Below are 17,113 nucleotides of genomic sequence, written 5' to 3'. Positions count from 1 at the left end.
TCATTAGATAAGCGAGAACATTTCTTCCAATTCACTCGCACTCTTTATAGAGCCAACGGATAATCGTCTTCTTCACTTTGTACGAGTTCAACCAACAATGCACTGTTTGCTCAATGTATATCGATGAGCGCTTAAGTTTTAGTAACTTATCTCTTAAGTAGCTAATACTTGTCGGAAAATCGGGGGAAGTTACCATGAATGAGAATAGCTAAAACTTTTAAACATCTCCGCTGAATTTTAACCACAGGATTCGCTTAGTACACCGATGAGCACAAGTATCAGAATCCGTCCATCCGCGGGACAGTTAGTTATAGTGTACAGATATGGGGAGCAGCTTTAACTGAGTGGGCGTTTGCTACGCTGCCATTGCAACCGCGCATTTTTATTCACCCGCTATGGAAACCGACAGCTTGATTGATGAAATGTGGCTTTTAAATGAAGCACTCGGAGTGGCCGTAGTGCATGAAGTCTGTTGTCGAGTGCAAAGTGACCTACTTTATAAACAAATTCATTTCTGAATCTGATCGCTGCAGCTCCGAGACATTGACTACGGCCGGAGGAAAAGGGGCGCCATCTACTGGGAGACGGCGAGCGCAACAATACAAACGTGACTGCGGACTCGTGTGAACGCGGAGAGGAAGACTTAGCGGCTCGATAAAAGGAACGCTGCTCCACTTCCCACGCGACGGTATGACCCAGTACACCGGGGAGGGGTGAAAATATCTGAGGGTATGGGGCCGTAAAAACTCACCTTGAACATCATATCCACCTTCTTGAAATCCAGAACGGAACAAGTCGGGGCTTGCAGAAGGTCCAGGACTGATAAAAAGTAAGCGGGATCCGTCGTGGTGAGCTGTCGGACAACCTCCTGGATGTTCCTACGGAGCAATTCCCGGTAAGACAGCAGGTAAGGTCGTAGCAATTTTTCCTACAAATAGAGGAGTTTCTTAAGTTTAAACAACCATATTTCGGTAGTGTCAGTATTTAAACTCAGTCAATCAGCAAAGAAATAAACTCGTCCTGTTTTTCTACGAACAAAAGTTGGAAATTATTAAAGTTTACGTAATTTAAAATCCAGTAAAAAACTAATCTAAATTGAAATTCTCTTTAACACTTATTTCGAATAAATTTCGTTCGTTTTTATAGCCAAGAAACAATCGCTTATTTTGCTTCTTTCCGGGTCGTTCTTTCTTTAAGTAAAGAACGACCCTTCTTCCTACAAAGCGGTATGCTAAGATTACCGCAATTTTTGTAGAAATTTAAAATCCGGGAAAAAATGTGCAAAGAAAATAAAATTGTACGGATATAACTGCTTTAATCTACAAACACTTCCTTTATTTTTGCGCATAAAAACAAGTAAGTTTGATTTTTTTTTTTTTTTTTTTTTTACCCGAAACAGCCTTCAAATAAACGAAGCTGTTCTTTTTACTGCTGCCATTAATTTTCGCTGTTTATTTAAAATTCACTCCTCCCTCTGAAGCTTCTGCTTGTATTGGCGAACTCAATAAACGCGCAGTAATGGGCGTGGATTCTAGCCACTCTCCGTGCAAATATCGGTTGAATAAATAATTGCGGCCATTAAACTTTCCGAATATATTTTAATACGTAAAGTAGTAAGAAATATTTTTCGATTAAATCTTTTTTTTTTTTCTGAATTCAAGTAATTGAATGAGTCAGATTTTACCACATTCATTTAAGTAATTAAAGTGGGGGGGGGGGATATTGGTAACGCTGCTAGTGCGGTGACTAGACAAATTATTAATAGTACAATTTCTGGATCTCAGCCCCCTCCCCCCTGCCACGGCACCCCTTTCCTCGCGGGATGCGAATGAAATCTTCCGTATTGTAATTTCACAAACCTCCTTCGTTCCTTGTCCGGTATTAATGAGGAAGCAGCTGGGACCAAAATCACTAAGCCAATGTCGTGTCCGACTGTTATTAACACCGTCTCCTTGTCGCACATTACACCTCTCACGGTCCCGCAGCGGCAGTAATATTTTCACAAATCGAAGTGTCGCTAACGTGCCGTGGCGTCGAATAAAGCGTGCTGTCAATTCGCGGTAACGTGACATCGATCTCGTGCTCATTGTTGCGTCACAATGATCGCGACTGTGCGGGGATTGTCCCGTAGGGAGTGGTCCATTCCCACAGTCGGATTACGAGGTGAAAGCGGACCGAACGCACTTACTAAGACTCCGCTGTCCGAAATGTTTACCGCAATTACAATCCTTTGTATCGTCACAATGAAGTTATGCCACTGAGGGAAATTCTTCTTTACTTCCTCCATCTTTAACTTTCTCTCTACGAAATCTTTCGGCTAAAATATTTCCTCCCAACATTGCGCATTCTTTCTATTCAAAGCAATTCCCAAATGACACGCGGTAGTTGAGCTACTAAAATTGCCGAAGTATAATCTTTGAAGAAATGTGACGTGTGTGAGTGTGGTGGTTTTGAAACGTCGGGTATCCCCTTATTCCTTTTCACGATGCATTCTAGTTAGACAATTCGCAACGGGTCCCTTGCATAATACGAGAGAAATACAACGCTCGCAAGCGATCTCTACGTTTATGCGGCGAATTTTGCATAAATGTGGAAACCACTCGAATATTCTTAGCACGGAGCGCGATGTCCACCTCAGAAAACTCTTTAAAACATAGATTTCTGATAATTAATCATTTCGAAATAATCCTGCGTGAATGGATTTCAAGGGAGATGAACGCAAATCCTCTCGATATAACTTCGCATTATTGAAATCGTGGCTCTTGGGACGTAATAAATGGAAGATTACCATTCCCACTCGATGCACCAAATAGGATTAAATGGGAAATATTTACGGATTACTCCCACTGCAGAAACTACAAAGGCACTTGAAATTCTGTTTGAATTTCTTTCCAAAGTGAAATTCTGAAAGATCCCTTAATGGCATTTGTGTAATTATTATAAGTGTGCGGTACCGCAAATATAAATCGGAATATTTGGGGACAGACAGCCGATCCGCTGGATTTTGTTTGTTTATTCTTTTTTTTCACCGATGAAGCTAAACCAACGACGCATCAGGTATTGAGTCTATAAGTCACGTTAATCTACTGTCGGTTTACTTGTTTTTCGGATGAAAACTGAGTTTACTAGGGAGCAGATGCATTCAACCATTTCCAGAGATCGAATAAATCGGCCAAGGTGTGGAAAAAAACAAACATTTTTCATGATGACGGATTTTTTTTCTGATTCCAATCCAGGCCTTTCTCAAAAGCTATGGACGGAGAACTATCGTAACCAGTGTTACTCATCAAACATTTTCCTGGATGATTGTCATTTGCCGGCATTTTTCTCAGTGCCGTCAGTAGGACCACATGTACAACAGAACATGTGGGAGAGACAAGGGTTCATTCCTGTCTGGGAGGAAATATTTTTACTTTTTGTTCCACAGAGTTGGTTGCGGATTGCATGGTTTTTCCTAACCCAGAGAACCGCAAAGCGATTGACGCCTAGGAATAAACCTTTTTATCTTTTATTTCGTTGACTGTTTTTTTTTTAATAAATTTCAAACAGCGCCAGTTAGCCTAAGAGAAATTCAGTAGGCAAGACCATTGCAGTGTTTGCGTGTTCTTTGCTTAACCCGAGTTTATTTCGCAATCTTCTATGACCTCAAACGCATTCTTCAGCCACTTCATCGTGCTGCTTGCATAATTAACTCGAATACCAATTCTCTCACTTGTATCTATGGCAACAAGTTTTGTCCTGTTCCTCCGCCAGACTAGAGATTAAGAAAGTCGCAGGTGAGGCAGGCGACTGTGAAATAGAAGAAGGAAAAACTTAATTTTCTGTTTCTTCTTTTCCGTTGTCGCCAAGGCTCGCACAAGTTGCCTGTCTAGCCACTTGCTTGTTATCTTTATGCAGTTTATTTGAAATAGATGGAGAGATACAAAGCGCATTTTGTATTCTAAACAAAGGGTGTTGTGGTCTCCCGAGATAAAAGACGCTTGTCGAATTTATCTCAATTCTGTACAGATTTCGTTTATGGGCAGAGTCCACGCACGAAAATTGATTTTATCATGCGATCTAAGAAACAATTCTCTTAATATAGCCTCTTGTGGGGATCCCAGGAGACAGATCAGTGAATTGTAGCTACCACCTGCGAAGCCCGGCACCGCCTACATGATGAACTAAGGCAACAGGAGGTTTGGCCATTTGCCAGCCCTGTCAGTGCTTTACATTCTTCATCAAGTGGAAACGCAGTTTCTAGTTACTGATATACGGGCAAATATCTTTCCAGTTTACCACGTAAAATGGGTAAGATGGTGGAAGGATGGGGGGATTGGAGCTTCCACTTACCTTAACTAGCATCATTATCTGGTCACTTGATTTGCCAGGAAATGTGTGGGTGAGGTTATCCGCCTGCAGTTCGGCCACTGTTTCTGTACACACATCGAGCACCATCTCTCTGTATTTGGGACTCAGTTCTGCTACCATGATCTAAAGGAAAACCAGAATTATTTGGGATTGAAGCACTTCACTAAAAGCGATAAAATTTAAATTAAAATCGCGCACAAATTAATCTCGATTTCATATCGTCTGAAATCTTGCGTGAACACAATAACGTAAATGCATTTTTGAACACAAATAAGAAAACTGAATTCATTTGTGAAACAAAGTACTCTCTGCCTGACCCGATAAAAATTATCTTAATATCTAGCTAAATAAAAACACCTCTTTTCTGAACCTGTCTATTTCATCATTACGATCAATAAAATCCATAAATCTGTTCAAGACGGACCAAGTGTAAACCATTTCTAAATTGCACTAACACAGAGACAAACGCGAGTGTTTAGTCTTAGAAAACGCCTCTGTTTCGAAAATCCGGCGGTTTAATATCTGGAATTAATATTGTGTGTAGCTCCCGTAATAAAGAACACAAAATTCACACTACTCTATAAACAACTTGAATAAAAAAAATGCCACTTGCAGTTAAGTGGCATTATTGTTTTAAGTGTGTTAAAAGTGCAGTAACCTAACCTAAACTAGTACTCAAAACCAAAGGAAGAACATGAATGTATTGTGTTTTCAATATACAGATAAAATAAATTCATTTCTGAATGTATTTTATTTTTGGAAACTTTGCTACCAGGGAGGGAGCAGTGATCACCAGGAAGGTTGCTCCTCAGTACTCTGCCGTACCACGAGGAGGCGGCCACAACTATTCCCTTTGGTCTTGGCGCATTATAGCCTTAGTTGCTAATGCGCCAATAAAATCCAAACCAACTATTCCCTTACTGTCCTTAATGGACCAAATCCATCATTTGCAGCTCTCGTGGATAGCGCAGTTGGTAGAACCGCCGCCGCCATTCCCGCACCGGGCGAAAAAGACCCCAGTTCAAGTCCCATCGATGATATGAGGAATTTTTATGGGCCTTTTTCACAATGTGGCTGAGTTTGGCAGTCTCCGGCGAGGATAGCATGGATTTTTTCTTCTGGAAACTCGAGTTTTTCGTCCAGCAAGCAGAATATCGACCGCAGAACACTTATTTACAGACAGTATACACAGCAATATGGCATTAGTCGCTGATGCTCCTAAAAACCCTACTACTACAAACATTATCTGCAGGCAATAGTGCAAGTGCTGTGTGTTACCTGATCCCGCAATCAGTGCCGATCAACATGCCAACCGGGTAACCAAATAAAAACAGCCTCTTTATGATATTTTGTATATCGCGTTTATCGTGCGCACTATTGATCCCAAGACAGCCATCCTTATGTAAATGTCAGAAGGATACCACCGGGAATATATACCGGGAATACCAGAGTAGTCTGACTGTTCCGACAACGGAACAGTCAGACTACTCTGGCCTTTACAGTGAACTGTTACACCTACAATGAAAGCAACGCGGAGATGGGGGGGGGGGGTGAACCCCTGGTGCCGTTAGACACGAACACACTATACACTATTTTCATCAGGATTGGAACCTAATTTTGTATCAAATGCCACCAGTTACCGCGCCCTTCAGGATTTTGTAAGGCAGCCTTCAATAAAAGGCTTGCAATTCTTTCTGCAATGACTGTACCTGCAAATGTTTCAAATTCAGCTCAAGACTCTTCACCTTCACTACAATGACGTCCATTTACTCAACAAGATCTACAGTTTTGAACTTTTGCTGTGGTTTTTTTTTTCGCAACTCTACAAGTGTCCTACAACTACAACTCGATTTCACGATTAAAATTCCTGTGCTCCTGAAATTGCTAGGCTGGCTGTTAACTGACTGTGATTTTTTTATTGGTGATTGGCTGGCTGTGACTTTGCTACTGATGACTGCAGGATTTACCGGATGTCACATTTAATCTAAGCTGTTTATAAGGTATGCGCCTGCTTCTAGGCTAAAATGCTTGTGTAAAGTTTTGTCGGTTGAATAGTACTGGTTTAGGGAATTTTAATTTTTTTTTTTTTTTTTTGGATTATTATCCTTAATTATTTTCTTTGACCTTGTATATAAACTTTAATTTTTTCGATATACTGTATATGTTAATTTTTAAAAGTTAACGAGATTACTTGCATTGTTTACTTTGAAACGTCAAAGTATCATTTGTTTACCTCAATATGTTGAGGTTAATCTTGTGTACAGTATTTAATTTTTGTATAGTTGTATAAGTTTTTTTTTCCTCACTATTTTTGGCTCGAGTCATTGGCTCGAACTTTGTTGGGCTCTTGGCGTCCCTCTCTTCTGCTGCCGCCAAGGTAACCCCCCCCCCCTGGTCTACCTTCCCGTGGTGGTGGCGCGTTTCCGACCTGCTGATTCCTGGTAGCCAAACAGCCAGTTCATTTCTGCAGGATCCTGTATCTTAAAAGTGAAACGAGACGGAGATGAACTAACGTTCCAGGTGCCACCCTGCAAAAATACATACATTCCCTTACTGCATATCCAAATGAGCTTGTTTGGATTGTCGTGATGTCGACAGCATGGTGATTAAACCCAGAAGCAATTTATTATTATTATTATTATGTCTAAGGTGGCACCTAGACTTCCGTCTATCTCCACCTGATAAAGTTGACTTTGTGCAGAACCTCTGCAAAATAGACCTGTATGGAAGGTCTCTTCGCCATCAGGAAGAAGCTGTCACCTGCACAGCCGCTCCCCGGTGGCGAAGAGACCCTAATGGCCGCCCATATTCACTTGGTACTGGGCCTGGTCTTCTATTTTAAGTGCCTCATGCACAACAATCCCGCACCCACCGGAAGGAGTGCTATACCGGTGGGTGCCAGCAATCCTGCTCCCAGGCTGCCCACACCACCCAGAAGCAATGGGCCGTGGTGCTCTTTACTGATGAGTTCAGATACTCTTTCTTCAATCGGATTCTTGACGAACGAGGGGAACGCGTCCAGCCCTCGCCATTCAATTGCCACTTCCAACCGTGTCTCCTTTCGCGCTAGTGGGATGAGAGGAACACGAGACTCCTGATCCTCGTGTTCGCTAATTTTCAGGAATGCATTGGTCCAGATTTTGTTTTTATGGAAGGTAATTTATTTTCTTCCAGCGAACCATTAAAGTTTAGAGGAAGGGTATAGCTCGTAAGGAATGCTCAGCTTCGGTGTAACAGAGCATGCCTGGGTACCTACTGAGATCACGTGATTTATTGAGGTATTGTTCTGTTCCGTGGGGTGTACAAAGCGCTCTTTTCGTCCGCTCATTTTCGTACAGCTGTAACTTCAATATCCGGTATTGCGCAGTATTAAGACACATTGAAACGAACTTCTCACTAATAACTTGTTATAATTAAATGCCTTTGTTTCATTCACATTTATTTCCAAAATTTCCACCACTCTTTGATAAACGGGCAGGAAACAGTGATGGATGACCAGAAAGTTGAAGGCGCAAAGAGTGTAATGAGATGTCATCATGACTCGAAAAATTATCTGATAAATCTTTTGAATATTTCTCTCTCTCATTTTTATTTTTCAAATTTACTAGAACCACAAATTTAATTTATTAACGTATTTTAATATATATATATATATATTTTTTAATATCTAAAAATTTAATTATTACAAAAATTATCGTTACTGGGCTCAGTGTGATGACAACGTTCGCGCTCTACCCAACATCGTGACAGCGGGTCATGAATCATTACATTTAATATTATATTTTGTAATATTTCTATTAATATTGCATTTAACAGATTTTTTCTGCTACATATGCATACTTCTAATGGTATTATTAGTTGTCTTCAATAATACAATAAGAACATTTAAAAATGTTTTAATATTTACGTTTAATTATTAACGACAAGCAATTTCGAGAGAGAGAGAGAGTGTTTCTGTTATTTGAACGTATGATTTCGAAAGAAGTTTCAGGCGTTTAGCGCATAATGTAATTCTGGTTTCGACGTAAATTCTGATTTAATATAAATCTGAGATGAAAAGATGACGTTATTGCGGACTTAATGACAGTTTGTCCGACGCCACGCAGCAGTTTCCATATGGTAAGCCAAATAACTTTATTCTAAATTTATTTCTTTGTTGTTTCTTAATAATATCTTCGCGATACAGTTTAATATACTGCATTGGGGACAAGCAGAGGTGCCGTTAATTCCATTGGCGCTGCGATAAACAGCTTTGGCCAAGCAATTTACACATAAGTCCATTTTATTAATGGATTATTTTTTGTTGCTGAATAAGCTACACGCGCATCAATTTTCGATTATTAAAATGAAGTAATCGCGGGAGCATTTGGAAAAGGAAAAAAAAAGTGTGCTTGGCTTAATCTCGATTCGGACAGCAAAAATAATGAAGTTGTTATATACAGCATACGACAGCTTTCGTTTTAATAACAGCTGCGGCCGTTAGATGGCAGCAACTGTATTTGCATTTGCTGAACTCAACTGTGAAATGGGCTAATTCGTGTTCGAAAGTCCAGAACAGCGAGTACTTTTCCACGATGAACTCAAACGTTTCGTCGCGTCAACTGAAAGTGAAATATCGAGCGACAGACCTACGCTATTTAGTTAGAACAATACTTGAGGAACCTTACCGGAAGTCTCCAGAGTCCAGACAGCGTCCTCTTCTCCAGCAATATCCGGATAAGACTCTGGAAGTGTCTGCAGACCCCTTCGGTTGTGTCCCTTTGGTAAAGGGTGAGAAGAACGACCGGAAGACTGCTCCTAGGACAGAGCCAGAAAAAGAAAGAGAAACCAAAATGATTCTTTTGAAATAAGATCACACTGCACGTGCGCACACATTCACGGCTACAAATCTTTAATTCTGTACCCCACTGAAATTTTACCGAGTAATTTTACTAGAGTAAACTCTCGATTTAATGGACTTCGAAATAACTGACAACATCCATTGAACTAAGCTATTCGCCTGCGCGTTATGTAGTGAATAATTGCCTTAGGCTGGTCGTGTTTACCAAAGGTTAGAATATTTTAATTAAGGTAAAAGAAATTAAATTTATAGCGAATGACTAGCTAGGTCGGCCTCCTTGTTTTCGTTTATTAATACAGTATCACATAATCAGATTAAAAACTCGAAATTAAGGTATGAAGCTTTTTTTTTTTTTGACCATTGAATTGTTGAAATTGAGTGCCTAAGTCGTGTTTATAGTTCCAACTGTTATGGTTGAGGAGCCTTAATCCCACTCGTTCCACGTCATCCCACAGATACCCACTTAGATTGAGATCTGGTGAACGAGGAGGTGGCTGGTGGGCTAAATTCACTCTCGTGTTTCTAGATCAGTTCTGGGCCTCACTGGCGCCATCTACTATGTGACTTTCCAAGTCACTTAAATCCTTCGTCTTCCTCTATCTCGAACTTAAGGAGCGTTCATCATAAGGGTAGGTGTATGTAGGTGTATAAAGGGCCACTCAGCGTATATTTATATGACATTATTTGTGACGGCTTAAATGAACATTTAAAACATTTTTTGGTAATTTACTTCTCGTTAATTGCATATCTTCTCGGTAAACTGACATATGACCCGCTCTCTGTTTAAAATTTCTTTTGTTACAAGACTATATTTCTGTTCGCATTAGACGACTAGCGTAAAAAACAGGTGGCTCAAGGTCACTCAATCTGCTTCCCTGTCTGCATCAGGGCTAATGGAAGAGAAGGCGGCTTTCCCCTTGAGCCACGATTTGATGAACTACAATTCTATTACGTCAAACCAATTTTCCATATCGCGAGACTTCATTACACACTTTGAATTTGTCATGTTTTCTGCTTACTATAAGCCAGAGTGGCTGCCCTTTTTGACCATCTTTCAAAGGTGGTCAAAAAGAGGTTCACTCTTACTTGTTTTTTCATATCAAAAGGAATAAGCCAATCAAAATTCGTAACTAGCAACTGTGAGCAGCAAAGATGCAACAGCCATGTCCAAGTAGCATTACAGATGGGAGAAAACGTTGTTTTTTCCATTCATCACACTGTTATTGTTGTCCCTTCTGACTTGCCTCGGATAAACATCCTACAAGGAATATTTCGGCTGTAAAAATGAAGCCAACCGGTGCTTTGAAGTCTGGTTAAATGGCGGCATCTCTGAATTTCACGACAGAGGTATGACTCCAATTTTAGCAGGGCGGTACAAGTGTCTGAAATGCAATGGACAACTCTCGAAAATGCGCTTTCTGTTCGCATTAGACGACTAGCGAAAATGTACAGATGCGCTTTCAATTGTGTTGTTCTATTTTGTTCAGATTAAAATGGCTTTTCACTTTTTTTTATTATTTATTGTATCGGGCTGTTCCTACCAAATTCGGGCAACCCCCGCCGTATATTACAATGCCATACATATGTAAAAACAAACAATTCATAGTATCGTACAGAGAATGCGGCACATTCATTCAAAGTAGGCAATCTATTTATTTACAAACTTCTCACCCACAGGGCACGCAGACCCAGAGAGAATTATAGAGAATCAGTACAAAACAGTCACTAGTATTAAAATACATACAAAATTTATATATAGAACAATGTCCAAAGTCCATCTGCACAAGAACCCTCTAAGATGTGTTTCTCTTTGAAGCGATTTGGGTGTCATTGCCCACACAGGGTAAGTTTATCGCCTATAATTAGAACGGTACCTGCCATCCTGCGCCTACCTTGTTGAAATATTGAAATCCAATCTAATGATCAGCCAGGCTGGTTGTTTTCCAGTCAGCTACAATACCTCATGACACGATGCGACAATCAATTTCCTTCTTTCTTTATTTGAAACAAGATTAATTGTCTTCTAATTACGAGCATGGCGAATTCCTCCCTAAGGTCGGAGTACTCATAACAGTCATATTTTTACGGAAACATTTTACGGCTTACTTTTGAAACAGCCCGTTTCCACATCTCGAGACTTCTTTACCCACTTCGGATCTCTTCTGATCCATCCATACCTCAATTGTCATAACAATGAAAATACTTTGCGACTTAATGACTAACAGTGTCACTACTACGGTCATAAAATCACCGCCAAGCCACGAGGTGATGCGTTTTTCAGCAGTGGTACTGACGTCGGCATGGTATTTGCATTAGCGGCGGATAGCGGATTCGAATCAATTTGGAAATTTTCTATAAAGGAGACTTCCAAATTGATTAATCGACATATGTGTGTTGTGAATCATTTTGCTAGTCCCCGGCGATTTAGGTCTAATGACTAGGAAAGGTCAATCTTGAACCTCCGTGTGGTATATGCAGACATTTCAAGAAAAACTCGAATTTTGTATGAAACAGATGCAAAGATTTCGGAGAAAGTGACTGTGATAGCAACTGTGATGATTGATTATACCAGGTCCTAATTTTCAGTGGCGCTTTTCCCAATCAGCTGTAATCTGGCGACCTACTTCTGTTCCATCAAACAGATTTTCCATATCGCGAGACTTCATTACACACTTTGAACCGGCCATAACCTCATTCGGATTTATGTCGCCACAGGCAGTGATTTTAACTTTTAGCTATCGATGAAGTCGGAATGCTCTTTGCAATCAGCAGGACTCATGGATGTAGAGCAATGTGCACATTTTTGAAAAGAGATTTGATAAACACCAACCTCAATACCGCTACTAGAGGGGGGGCTGTTTCTGTAACACTTCAAAGGATTTATTAGCAGTTTTAGAATAATGTAAATAGTAAAATGAACACGAATTTATTAGCGTGTATTTTACTCATGATTAACCAGTTTCTCCCTAACCGCAGCACGTGTAATGGCAGATGGTTCTCTGTCTTCTAACTTCTCAAATAATGCTGGCATTCCCAAAGTTCAGTTCTTTCGAACAAAGTGTATTCACAAAATTGAATGGTTTGCTGATTGGAACAAAGATGAGCAAATAGTAAATGCATGTTTGTTATTACTTTATTTTAGACAACGTAAGAGCTACCCATGAGAAAACTATGACCTCCAAGTTGAGTTCAACAATTTTGAATGTTTGTCCTTGTTCTTTGTTGATGTTGTTCATGGCAAAACTTTGGCCAAGCAGGGAACCGGAGTCGCGTAAATTGAAATGGCAGATAGAAAGGGATGACTGGAATGCATCCCGACCTGCTGCATCTCCAATCACGAAGATGATGACTTCCGTGACATTCGCATTGGCTTCTTGACAGCTAATCATGTTCTACTTCAGAGATGGCAGGTGTAGATTCGTATTAAACGCGATCGACTGCCAATCTCGAAATTTGGTTTACTGGGAGGCATACCTGGTACTTCCAGGGAGATGAGAAATTCTTGTTAGATAATGTACTGCCTCTGGTGTTTGGCACAATGTCAATAAACTTGTAATTTTTCATAGTGCGAGGTAAGGAAGAAAGTATTTCGTTTGTAGCGCTGGCAGTATCACACATGGCTCGTCAGGATTTCTCTTTGGCAAAGCCAATTGTGTTTCGCAGTAAGTGACACGCAACGTTTAAAAATACAGCTTCTTTCGGTGCGTGAATTGTGGCAAGTTTTTTTTTACACCACACTATATTCTCCAAGTCCGCTGATATGCTGCTTTATTTATATTTCTTTACTTCGGAAATTTGCATATTTGTTCAGATAATTTTCTGCTGGATTGTCCCTGTTTGATATCTACAGCGAATAATTAATTGAAAGCTATCTTTCGTGTATTCGTACTTACGGCACCCTCTTTCATATTATAACATTGACATTAAATTTTTTAAAAATTAAAAAAGTTTAAAGTTTCCATCTCATTTTACAGACATGAAATGTAATGTTTCATTTATTAAAAGAGAATATTTAATGTACTTCACGCCTTCACGGGTGGCATGGGGATTATAATCACCGTCCTCCCACACCTGCTGGAAAAGGTTTGGGTTCGAATCCCCTCAACAACGCTACGAATTTTTTCGGAATCAACTAGCTCAACCACATTTTTTTATTCACGCTGGTTGAATTAGTTGGTCTCAGGTGAGGGTGCACGGTTTGTTTTCTCCCGGAAACTTGGATTTTCTTTCAGAAAACAACAAACCTACCGAATACGGTAATTACAGACCCAATATATTATCGCTTCATAGCCCAAGTTGCTTTGACGCTTATAATCATCAGATTTAGTTCCATGTGGAATGATTTAGCAAGTTCACTATCGAACATCAGAGATACTCCTCCAAACCCTTTACTATTATGCACTTAATTTATAATATATTAACGCATTATTAATATTGTCAGGCCTCGTAGCCGAATGGTCAGGAGCGGGAGTGCAATAACACGCGCTCCTTAAATTGCGACAGGGGTTCCTAAATGCGATCAATCTGCCAATCCACACTGGACCAGCGTGGCATTTTACTCACCATGAATTGTTGAGGCCTCCATCTTGCCGTGGATTGACAATGGCTGCAGATTTATTATTTTTTTTTTTTCGTTTACTGATATTAACTAATATCGCAAATTATCCGAGAAAATTAATTTATAGCTTTCATTCATTTACGTTCATGAAATAAAGCTATTAATGACCTATTATAAAATAAGTTGTTACCCTTTACATTTATAAAACTATAACATTCAATTAATATAACAACTATAATGGCTTTAATTATAAGAACTTATATTAACTCATAGAAATAAAGTTATTAAAACTTATTGATAACTCATAGGTCAATTTAAAGAGTTAAGAAAAAAAGAAAAGAGGGGCATATTCCTAGGTTTCATTTGGAATGCATCTAGTTTCAGATTTCTAAGCTCAATAAGTGTTCGAGATATGGCCATAAAACACACTTTTTATTATTATTATGGATGAAAACTGGGACCTCCATATTCTCTGAGGTGAGGGTAATATTTATATCGTGCGACACGGTTTTTGTAGTACAGGAGCATCGCATCCAACCGGGCTGGTAAACTGATATTACCGTTCCAACAACGTCTGTATAATGCGAATGGCAGTGATCAAGAGACCATGACAATCTTAGCTGAAACCTGAAGGATTCAATCTGTTATTCTGTTGGAGTAGAAAGAGAAAACCACTCCGTGAACACTCCCTTCTAACATACGTTCGTGTTGGAAAATAGTTAACACTTTTGTGATGTTAACGGGTGATATTATGAGGCAGTATATATTCATAGCTGTTAGCACATTTGTAATACCAGTGGGAATGCGCTTTACTGAAAGACAGTTACGATTGCAGCCTGTGTGCGAGTGGAAAAGATGGTTGGTTGATTGAATTTTGTATGGCGGAACGGAAGCTTAGGCTATAATGCGCAAAGTTGAAGGAAAAGATAGCTTTCTAGAAGACAGCAAATACAGAAGGAAGAATTAACCTCGCTGTTGCTGAAAAATTGGCGAGTTAATAATGGACATTATTTTTATGGATTTATCTCACAACATACTTAAAGAACAGTATCTTAGGTTTTTCATCCTGAAAAATTAGCAAACGTATCACAGGATACGCACAATTTACAGACTGACGCCTCAGAGACTAAATTTCCTTAGCATAAATAAAAAAATTGAAATTAGCGGGAATTGCGTACTTATAAGCAGCGTGTTAAAAGGTATAATGAAGACGAATCTTAGCAATTCATTGTAAAATTGGAAAGGATTGATAAAGTCGCACTTCTTATACACTTACTTATTGAGGTGAGGGATAACTGTGACGTACGTTTGGAACCCCTGAATCACCTCCAGACACTCGTCGAAGAACAGCACTGAGCTGACGTAGCGAGGCTTGCTGGCGGAGTCCCCGACGTCCGAGATATCTCTGCTGTCACAGAAACTGCGGATAGTGTCTTCCATGAAGGGGAACGCGAAGGTGATATGCTGCTTGGCTGGGCGAATGGAGAAACTCTTGATGGCCTGCAAAACAAATAAAAGAAAACATCAAAAACACCACACTGGTTAAACCGAAAAAGAACACGTTAATCAAAGACAATAAAATTATCTGATGGTAGAATGTACGCGATCCTTGTAGGTGGTAGATGACCTTTATCAACCGGTGAAATACCACCACTTTGCTTATTGGAGGCTTGAAGTGGTGAAACCCATGTTTAGTCTCTAGAGCAAAGTTTCCAGCATCCCCCTCCCCCCATACTTCTCCTTAAGCCCAAGCACGGTACTAAGTACTATAGGTTCTAATACCTCTCGTGTTTGGGGTTCATATTAAAAAAAAAAAAAAAAAAAAAAAAGATCCACCATCAGAACAACAATGCAGAAAACAGGTTTTAACGAAGTCAGACAAATGCGACTCTGAAGTGTAAAGAGAAATCAGTTCTCATTTGGGTAAGCAAAAATTCACTTAAGCAATCGAATCGTCATTTTGTTGTGCAGCCACTCAATAGTGGTAATCGTGGAAGAAATTCTGTGATTCATTTCCAACGTAAATCATAATCGATTAATCTTCTCATTGGCCTTAAAGCAAACCACTCGCTTGTTCTTCACGATCGTTTGAGCATTCGTTAAAGTGGTAGTCGATGTCTCGTGTTTATTCAGTGTGTGTTTAGTGAAAATGCCTATGTATGACCTGCTCTTGACGGGCGTCCCTTCAGTGGAAGGGAATGGGTCACCGAATGCAAAACGACCGCTTCACTGCTTACGTATACAGCTTTGCCAACTTACGAGAAATTGACAGTACACATTTGTGCCGACAAAACAAATTGGGAATTTAACATCAAAGTTAGTGGGACATTAAGGGTTATGTCCATCAGAGGTCAAAAACAAAATCTCACTTTCACTACGATAAAAACCGCATACTGGATACAATTGAGCATTACGGAGTATCTCAATTCTTTGAGACCAATAATGACACACAATTGCTTTATCAGATTTAAAACAAACTGCTCACTCTATGATTTGTTTTAAAAATAGACCTAAGTATACTGAACGGACAAGAAGTGATTCAGGCATCTATTTATGACATCTGGGTGCACTTTTACTGGCTTAATTTATCTGGCAGAGAAATTCCCCCACGTGGTCATTTTTCTGTATGACTATTTAGCTATGCAGGGAAACGGCTTTCAAGCATTACAGCATTAGAATAAGATGACACCAGAATTACAGAAATTTACAAATCTTGTCAAATTAATGCGGTTGACACAAAGGAAAAATATATAAAAATGAATGTTACGAAACATATAGTTTAAAGATATAATTTAGTGAGAAGCTACAATTATTTTGTTTAGTAAATTTCGAATAATATTCGTTTAAAAAAGAAGTCAGGATACAGCCTTGGTAGTGTGATAGCCGAAATGAGCTGAACGGAAAAATGCAAATTTTTTTTTTTTTTTTTTTTTTTTTTACTTGTATCTCATTTGAAGAGGTGTGATTAATCCTGTCACAGACTGACTGGGGGTATTGTTAAATGTTTCGATGGGGGTAGAGTCTTTTTCATAACGCACAATATAAAATTTGGCTCGTAAACGCATAATTGTATATGAATAGTACGATTACAATGATAATATAATTAGTTAATATTTAAATTTGTCCTTTTGCATTTTTGAATTTTAAGCAGTTGAAACAGAACAATGAGAACAAAGCAGCAATAATACGATTTTTCTAATTTCTGGCCCAAAGTAATACAGAATTTTTATTGTAATAAGAATGCATAGAAAACCATAACGATATTAAAGCGAGAATCGCATCACCTTAAATGATATGATCCGTTTTGCAAAGATCACGAGTCAGTCACATTCTTGCTAAATTTCTAGTAGTAGAAACTATCATCA

General features: G+C 39.3%; 2 protein-coding genes across 2 annotated transcripts in view; one reads left to right on the top strand and one right to left on the bottom strand.

The window, feature by feature from the left end:
- The window catches only part of LOC150083770 (uncharacterized), a 71,874-nt gene that overhangs the window by 11,760 nt on the left and 43,001 nt on the right, over positions 1-17,113 (bottom strand). Inside the window, exons 5-8 of the mRNA XM_090378598.1 lie at positions 15,025-15,248; positions 9,018-9,147; positions 4,333-4,473; positions 752-928 (exon numbers count right to left, since the gene is read on the bottom strand). Of these exons, the coding sequence (XP_090234724.1) occupies positions 752-928; positions 4,333-4,473; positions 9,018-9,147; positions 15,025-15,248 (672 nt within the window). The remainder of the gene's footprint in view (positions 1-751; positions 929-4,332; positions 4,474-9,017; positions 9,148-15,024; positions 15,249-17,113) is intronic.
- RYa-R (RYamide receptor) overlaps positions 627-17,113 on the top strand; it is a 288,646-nt gene continuing 272,159 nt past the window's right edge. The window contains exon 1 of the mRNA XM_090377477.1: positions 627-907. The gene's annotated coding sequence lies outside the window, so the exon portion shown is untranslated. The remainder of the gene's footprint in view (positions 908-17,113) is intronic.

This window comes from Mastigoproctus giganteus, chromosome 7, assembly GCF_048544385.1.
Source record: "Mastigoproctus giganteus isolate SK-2022 chromosome 7, ASM4854438v1, whole genome shotgun sequence".
Taxonomy (NCBI): Eukaryota; Metazoa; Arthropoda; class Arachnida; order Uropygi; family Thelyphonidae; genus Mastigoproctus; species Mastigoproctus giganteus.
The sequence above is the reverse complement of the archived record's forward strand: the minus strand, read 5'-3'. Positions and strand labels throughout refer to the sequence as shown.